General features: G+C 39.0%; 1 protein-coding gene across 1 annotated transcript; it reads right to left on the bottom strand.

The window, feature by feature from the left end:
* Nucleotides 1-2,076: 2,076 nt before the first annotated feature.
* mettl21e (methyltransferase like 21e) lies at nt 2,077-8,464 on the bottom strand. The gene is made up of 5 exons (XM_056453049.1): nt 8,347-8,464; nt 6,762-6,919; nt 6,558-6,675; nt 3,557-3,759; nt 2,077-2,917 (listed from the first exon to the last, which is right to left on the bottom strand). The coding sequence occupies exons 1-5, from the start codon at nt 8,369-8,371 to the stop codon at nt 2,732-2,734; spliced, it is 690 nt and encodes a 229-aa protein (XP_056309024.1). The 5' UTR covers nt 8,372-8,464; the 3' UTR covers nt 2,077-2,731.
* Nucleotides 8,465-9,103: the final 639 nt, after the last annotated feature.

Genomic DNA, 9,103 nt, shown 5'->3' with positions numbered 1-9,103 from the left:
CACTGTGGCCTCACAGCAAGAAGGTTGCTGGTTCCAGCCTCAGCTGGGTCAGTTGGTGTTTCTGTGTGGAGTTTGCATGTTCTCCCCGTGTTGGTATGGGTTTCCTCCGGGTGCTCCGGTTTCCCCCACAGTCTAAACGCATGTGGTATAGGGGAACTGATCAACTAAACTGGCCATAATGTATGAGTGTGTGTATGGGTGTTTCCCAGTACTGGGTTGCGGCTGGAAGGGCATCCGCTGTGTAAAACATATGCTGGAATAGCTGGCGGTTCATTCCGCTGTGGTGATCATCACGTTAAAAGAATTTCACATCAGTTAGAATTTCTGGATAAACCAAATGAACGAAATGCAAACATATGACTGATTTATAAAGAATATTAAATGCAAAAAAAGACTTTAATGTTTAAAAATGTCAAAATATGCTCAAATAAATAATCTTGTTTCCAAAAAGAGCGGTGTTTTTGCAGGATTTGTTTGTTTGTTGGTTTGTTTTTAATGGTTTCCCCATCTGTTTGTGTTGGTTTAGTGTAAGCTCTGCCTCTTTTATTTTGGGTTTCATTAATTGAGTCCGGCTTGGCTTGTATGAGCGCAGGCTGTCGGTATGTGCTAAATGGATTCCACAGAAGGGAAACCCAATATAACACACACTTTATATCTCTGGAAACTCTCATCCAGCCTCCCCTCGTGTTCTCCAGTTTCTGGTCAAACGCTGTGGATCTCTGCGTGTGTGTGTGTGTGTGTGTGTGTGTGAGCAGCATCTCCATGTAAGGGCAGAAATCTGCACTGAAGACGCATTGAGACACTTTTACAGCAGCTGGCAACCCAGAGTGGCTCAAAATGCAGAAATGATCATCTTTCCTGCAGGAGGAGTGTGTGTGTGTGTGTGTGTGTGTGTGTGTGTGTGGACTGAAGCACATGATTACAATATCAGATGCCTGTTTGTGTGTATGTGTGTATTTTTGTGTGTGTGTTTGTGTGTGATAGTATGAGTGTGTATGTGTGTATGTGGATCGAAATGCATGATCGTAGTATCAGGTGTGTGTGTGTGTGATGATCCTCAGAGCAGATGTTTATAATGATTTACTGCTGCTGGACACATCTGGAGCACACTGAGATTAGAAACCATCATAGAAACCTTCTGATGGGAGCATGTTTATACTGTCTAAAGAGGAAAACATCACTGTATATGGCTCAGAGAGGGAAACGGCACATACATCATCATCACTATATATAGTGTAAGTGTAGGGCAGCTTTATATTTCTCTGTGCATTTTGTGAGCATTTGGCATCCACGATTTACAATGGACAGACACTTGAATTTTTTTCTTAACTTGTTCAAAGAAAGTTTAAGCAAATCAAAGAATTACATGTCCGGCCCAATTTCACAACCTTGTGCTGACAGAAAGTGGAAAAATAACAAATAATAACAAAACAAATAAATTACTGACGGCATGAATAACTAATTAACAGTGTGCTACTGAGGATGGGTGGCATAGTGGCTTAGTGGTCAGCACTGTGGCCTCACAGCAAGAAGGTCACTGGTTCGAGTCTCGGCTGGGTCAGTGTGTGTTTCTGTGTGGAGTTTGCATGTTCTCCCCGTGTTGGTGTGGGTTTCCTCCGGGTGCTCCGGTTTGCCCCACAGTCCAAACACATGCGCTATAGGGGGATTGATCAACTGAATTGGCCGTAGTGTATGAGTGAGTGTGTGAATTAGTGTGATAGGTTGCAGCTGGAAGGGCATCCGCTTTGTAAAACATATGCCGGAATAGTTGGCGGTTCATTCCGCTGTGGCGACCCCTGATTAATAAAGGGAATAAGCCGATGGAAAATGAATGAATGAATATAGATCAGGATATGCTTCTTAATTTTGTTAGCAAGCAAATATATAGTATCAAAGTCCATTTTGTTAACAAAATAATTGAATAAATATTTTTAGTTTTTTTTTACACATTTAACAAGATTTTGATTGTAGTTTGGTGTGTAAGATGAACACAGATCATGAGGATCATTTTCAGAATAGAAAGGTATAAACATCCAACATCATACAGTCTCTAAAATAAAATAGTCCACACAAAAATCAAAGTTCACCATTTATTGTTCAAACACGACTCTTCTGTAAGAAATATTTTTGATTTCCACTGACTTCCCATTGACTTGTTAAAAAAAGAGAGAAAGGGAATCATTTACAACAAGCTGTTGAATGATTAGAAAATAACACACACCTGGGGTGTTGATGTGGGGAAGTGGAGTGTGTGTTACTCCTCAAGTGTGGATTATTCGCTTATAATCCACCATCCCGGAGGTGATCTGGTCTCCAGTAAATCCACTGCTGAGATGTTTTATCTGAGGGTTTATTAGTCAGGATTTTGCTCCTGTGTGTAGCACTAGTGTCCTCCTCATCTCCTCCTCCTCCTTCTGTTGTGTTCTGATATGATTTCTGACTGTTGTAGCTGTGAAATAACTCTAATCATTCAGCGGAGTGATATGGAACTGCTCTAAGCCTGCCGGAACTACTTTAGCTGCTCCGTTATCTGACAATAACCAAACACCTTAGAATGCTTATTCAACAGCCTTGTAGTGTAAAAGAATATACATTTAATACTGATTATCTAACATAAATCAAAGTGTAAAACATAAATCTAATCGTAAACAGAATTGATGTGGAATCAGTGTGTGTGTGTGTGTGTGTGTGTGTGCGTGCGTGCGTGCGTGTATGCGTGTGTGTGTGTGTGTTATCGTCTATGTGCTCTGTATAGTTTGATGCTAAGGCTGGGCAGGTCGTACAGCTCCTCCAGGTGGAAATGCTCCTGAAAGGTGTGGACGAAGCGGTTCTCTGGGTCCAGACGGAACCTCATGGCCCACAGGATGACAGTGTGGTCGGAGCACAGGTGTATGAAGGTCTCCAGCAGCTCCTGCAGGTACGGATCACACATATATTATCATTTGCAACATAGTGGTAAAAATTCCCCCCAAAATAAGAGAAAATTCCCTCATTATGATGACATTAAATGCTATAGTTGGTCTGTGCAGTGAGTTATTATTACAGTAGTGCGTGTGTGATGGTTTTGCATGCTTTTAGCCTGTTTACAAAAAGATTAACTGACATACTTTTGTTTATTTTTTGAGACTAGATATGGTTTAATACAGTGGTTTTCAAAGTGGGGGCACAGGCCATCAGCAGAAAAAGAAAAAAGTGAACAGACAACGGATGCATGATGTATTTTTGTCCACTTTCAGCCACTCTTCTCTGTGGGCCACTATATATATATAGGATATCTGATGCATTGACTAATGAAAACTACAGACAACTAGTTATTCAACTATTAGAGTATTTATTCAACTATAAGAGTATCAAACAGGGGCGTGATCAAGAAAGTTTGACACTAGTTTTACATAATATGAATTAATTAAACACAAATAATTCATATATAGCCACGAGCTTTTGTTTCTTGTCTTATAGTTGATAAATTGATAAACTTCTATCATCTTTATCCACATTTCTGTCCTGCAGCTAAATGGCATAAAATATGTTAATAATTTTCAGTTCCTACCTGCAGGTATGGGTGAGAGTACACCACATCTGCCGCCAGGATGTAGTCATACTGACAGGTGTATCGGGGGAATCGCTCCTCCAGCTGCTGGCCCCAGACCAGCTCCGTCACCTGCGGTTCGTGTTTGCAGCGCCCTCTGGTGTTACGACTCACATTGTGCCTCAGGTTTGCCAGGACGTCTGGCAGGTCAGTGGAGGTCACCTGTGCTCCTGCATTTAGAGTATTTATACATCTATTAGAGTATTCATACATCTACTATTAGAGTATTTATTCAACTATTAGAGTATTTATACATCTATTAGAGTATTTATAAAGCTTTTGGAGTATTTGTTCAACTATTGCAGTATGCGTTCAACTATTGCAGTATGTATACATCTATTAGAGTATTTATACACCTACTATTGGAGTATTTATTCAATTATTAGTGTATTTATATATCTATTAGAGTATTTATATAACTGGAGGAGTATTTGTTCAACTACTGGAGTATTTATACATCTTTGAAAGTATTTATATAACTATTGGAATATTTATTCAACTATTGAAATATTTGTTCAACTGTTGGAGTATTTGATCAACTGTTGGAGTATTTGTTCAACTATTGGAGTATTTGTTCAACTGTTGGAGTATTTGATCAACTATTGGAGTATTTGTTCAACTATTGGAGTATTTGTTCAACTGTTGGAGTATTTGTTCAATTGTTGGAGTATTTGTTCAACTGTTGGAGTATTTGATCAACTATTGGAGTATTTGTTCAACTATTGGAGTATTTGTTCAACTGTTGGAGTATTTGTTCAATTGTTGGAGTATTTGTTCAACTGTTGGAGTATTTGTTCAACTGTTGGAGTATTTGTTCAACTGTTGGAGTATTTGATCAACTGTTGGAGTATTTGTTCAACTGTTGGAGTATTTGTTCAACTGTTGGAGTATTTGATCAACTATTGGAGTATTTGTTCAACTATTGGAGTATTTGTTCAACTGTTGGAGTATTTGTTCAATTGTTGGAGTATTTGTTCAACTGTTGGAGTATTTGTTCAACTGTTGGAGTATTTGTTCAACTGTTGGAGTATTTGTTCAACTGTTGGAGTATTTGTTCAACTGTTGGAGTATTTGTTCAACTATTGGAGTATTTGTACAACTGTTGGAATATTTGTTCAACTGTTGGAGTATTTGTTCAACTGTTGGAGTATTTGTTCAACTATTGGAGTATTTGTACAACTGTTGGAATATTTGTACAACTGTTGGAATATTTGTTCTACTGTTGGAGTATTTGATCAACTGTTGGAATATTTGTTCAACTGTTGGAGTATTTGTTCAACTGTTGGAGTATTTGTTCAACTGTTGGTGTATTTGTTCAACTGTTGGAGTATTTGTACAACTGTTGGAGTATTTGTTCAACTGTTGGAGTATTTGTTCAACTGTTGGAGTATTTGTTCAACTATTGGAGTATTTGTACAACTGTTGGAATATTTGTTCAACTGTTGGAGTATTTGTTCTACTGTTGGAGTATTTGTACAACTGTTGGAATATTTGTTCAACTGTTGGAGTATTTGATCAACTGTTGGAGTATTTGTACAACTGTTGGAATATTTGTTCAACTGTTGGTGTATTTGTTCAACTGTTGGAGTATTTGTACAACTGTTGGAATATTTGTTCAACTGTTGGAGTATTTGATCAACTATTGGAATATTTGTTCAACTGTTGGAGTATTTGTACAACTGTTGGAATATTTGTTCAACTGTTGGAGTATTTGTTCAACTGTTGGAGTATTTGTACAACTGTTGGAATATTTGTTCAACTGTTGGTGTATTTGTTCTACTGTTGGAGTATTTGATCAACTGTTGGAATATTTGTTCAACTGTTGGAGTATTTGTTCAACTGTTGGAGTATTTGTTCAACTGTTGGAGTATTTGTTCAACTGTTGGTGTATTTGTTCAACTGTTGGAGTATTTGTACAACTGTTGGAGTATTTGTTCAACTGTTGGAGTATTTGTTCAACTGTTGGAGTATTTGTTCAACTATTGGAGTATTTGTACAACTGTTGGAATATTTGTTCAACTGTTGGAGTATTTGTTCTACTGTTGGAGTATTTGTACAACTGTTGGAATATTTGTTCAACTGTTGGAGTATTTGATCAACTGTTGGAGTATTTGTACAACTGTTGGAATATTTGTTCAACTGTTGGTGTATTTGTTCAACTGTTGGAGTATTTGTACAACTGTTGGAATATTTGTTCAACTGTTGGAGTATTTGTACAACTGTTGGAATATTTGTTCAACTGTTGGAGTATTTGTACAACTGTTGGAATATTTGTTCAACTGTTGGAGTATTTGTTCAACTGTTGGAGTATTTGTACAACTGTTGGAATATTTGTTCAACTGTTGGTGTATTTGTTCTACTGTTGGAGTATTTGATCAACTGTTGGAGTATTTGTTCAACTGTTGGAGTATTTGTTCAACTATTGGAGTATTTGTTCAACTATTGGAGTATTTGTTCAACTATTGGAGTATTCAAATATTAGAATATTTATAAAAGCATAAGGGTATGTATTCAACTATGAGGGTATTAAGCCAATTATTAGAATATTTATTCAACTAATACAGTATTTATACAAGCACTAAGGTATTAATTAAATTATTAGACTATTAATTTAACTATTAGAGTTTTTAATCAATTATCAGAGTATTTACATATATGTTAGAGTATTCATACAACCATTAAACTACTTATACAACTATTAGCATAAGTGTTTACACACCCTTAGAGGATTTATCCAATTAATCAATTATTTATTCAAGCATTAAATTATCTATATACTATTGAAGTACATAAGCATTTATTTATATACTATGCACTCATATTTAAGCATTGTTTACATTTATTGATTACTGTGTATATACAACTAATACAGTGTTGATACAACCAATGAAGCATTTATATAATCATTGAAGTATGCCCTAATTCAGACAGAGTGTTTGTGTGTGTGTGCGTATGTGTTCTCTCTGACCGAGGAGGCTGGTCACTATGGTAACGAGTCCAGTTCCAGCACCGAGCTCAATGATGTTCTTGTCCAGCAGGTTGTATTGGTCACGATGAGTGTCCAAAAAGTGACACAACACCATAGCCTGGAGAGAGACAGGTGATGTTAACTCAAACTAGTCCTGCTGTTCTGAGTGTAAATGATGTGACGCGCACACACACACACACTTACAGAGGGCCACAGAACGGCCCCGTAGCAGTCTGTCGACTCTGTGATCTTGATCTCCTTGTCTGCAAACTCATAGCCTTCCCATGCTTCTGTCTTTATCAGAGACGGACGAAAGTGTCTCTTCATGATCGCAGTCGCCAGTTCAGCATCTGCACTGACACCTACACACACACACACACACATACACACACACACACACAGACACACACACACACACACACACACACACACACACACACACACACACGTTTTAGGAAGTTTGGGGACATTCCACAGGTTTCTGCTGTTTTTCTATTCTACAGGCTGTGTATTCTATCTCCTCCACCAACACACACACACACACATCAGGATATAAACAAACATACCCACACACAACAAAGTTTAGGACGCACACAATTATGCATATTTGACCCAATGGATTACAACAACCCAGCATTTAAAGAGTGTGATCAAACATTTATTATGTTACTAGATAGAATGTTTGGGTCCTGTACACTATCAAATAATTCTGGGTTGCCAAATAACCCAATACTGGGTCAGATATAGACAAACCCAACATTGGATTAATTAGATTCATTCATTCATTTTCCTTCGGCTTAGTCCCTTTATTTATCAGGGGTCGCCACAGCGAAATGGGTTAGGGTTAGCCAACTATACCAGCATATGTTTTACACAGCGGATGCCCTTCCAGCTGCAACTCAGTACTAGAAAACACCCACTCATTTACACGCACACACACACGCGCACACACACACACACACACACACACACACACACACACACACACACACACACACACACACACACACACACACACACACACACACACTACGGCCAGTTTAGTTCATCAATTGCACTATAGCGCATGTGTTTGGACTGTGGGGGAAACCGGAGGAAACCCACACCAACACGGGGAGAACATGCAAACTCCACACAGAAACACCAACTGACCCAGCCGGGACTCGTACCAGCGACCTTCTTGCTGTGAGGCCACAGTGCTAACCACTGAGCCATCATGTCGCCATTGGATTATTTACAATTAAATTTAAATGACACTTTTTTTAACCCAGCAGTTGTCCATATCTTCCATCTATGGAAGGAAACCCAGCATTTTTGAAAGAGTGTATTTACTCAACTACTGAGGAATATTAATTAATAGTACACTCTTACGCTGTGGTTAGGGTTAGAATGTGGGTTAGTTGCATGTAATTATGCATTATTAGTTGTTAATGCTAGAGTGTTACAGATTGTTTGCTCATAACCATGTGAGAACGTTCTGACAATGTTTCCTGTTAGATGCAAACACCTCCTGCTACAAAACAGTACAGTACATCAGCCAAACAGTGTGTGAATAATGTGAGTAACCAGCAGTATCTTCATCTCCAGCGTCAGTATTTCACACAGAACAGAAATGAGCTGATCTCTGTGTGTGTGTGTGTGTGTGTGTGCGTGTGTGTGTCTGTGCGCTGATCTGCAAACACACTCCAGCTCTGAAGGAAGCAGATATTAGTCGTTGTGTTGTGTTGTGCGTGTGTGTGTTGTTAGTGCAGTCAGTTTGTAGAAAACAAAACAATAGATTCGCACCCACCCTCTTTATGCTGATCCTGATCCATGAGTGTGTGTGTATGTGTGTGTGTGTGTGTGAAGCTGAAGATCCTTATAAGAGTAGAATCACCCGAGAGCCTGGAGAGAGTGTGTGCATGTGTGTGTGTGATGGACAGCACCAGCTGAGATACACACACACACACACACTCACACACACATGCCCAATACTATCTCACATACACACAAACGCACACACAGGGCAGCACACACGTACCACATAAAGGCACATGGATCAGGACACACATGCACCACACACACACACACACACACACACACACACACACAACAAAACACACACTGGTCAGGACAGACAAAATCTCTCTCTCGCACACACAGAAACACACACAATTGGGTCAATACACACATACACACACCATTCAGGACACATGCACCACTTACACACACAGTTCAGGACGATCTCACACACACCCTATATCTGACACGCAAACACAGGTCAGGACTCTCTCTCTCACTTACACACACACACACACATACATAAAAACACAGGCTGGTTTTTGTGATTTATGAGGACTCTCCATAGGCATTACGCAGTAAAACCTCTTATTATATGTCCCCCTCCCGGCCTCGAAACCCAGCCCTCACAGCAAACCTGTGGACAAATTCTGAATATTAAAAGACCCCATTATGATTATTAAGCATTTTCAATTATGAGGACACAAAGAATGTCCCCATAAAGCAAGGTCATACCCGTGTCATTATACAATTTCGTGGCCACATAC

The sequence above is a fragment of the Danio aesculapii genome, chromosome 1, assembly GCF_903798145.1.
Source record: "Danio aesculapii chromosome 1, fDanAes4.1, whole genome shotgun sequence".
Classification (NCBI taxonomy): Eukaryota; Metazoa; Chordata; class Actinopteri; order Cypriniformes; family Danionidae; genus Danio; species Danio aesculapii.
This window is presented reverse-complemented; position numbering and strand designations above follow the sequence as displayed.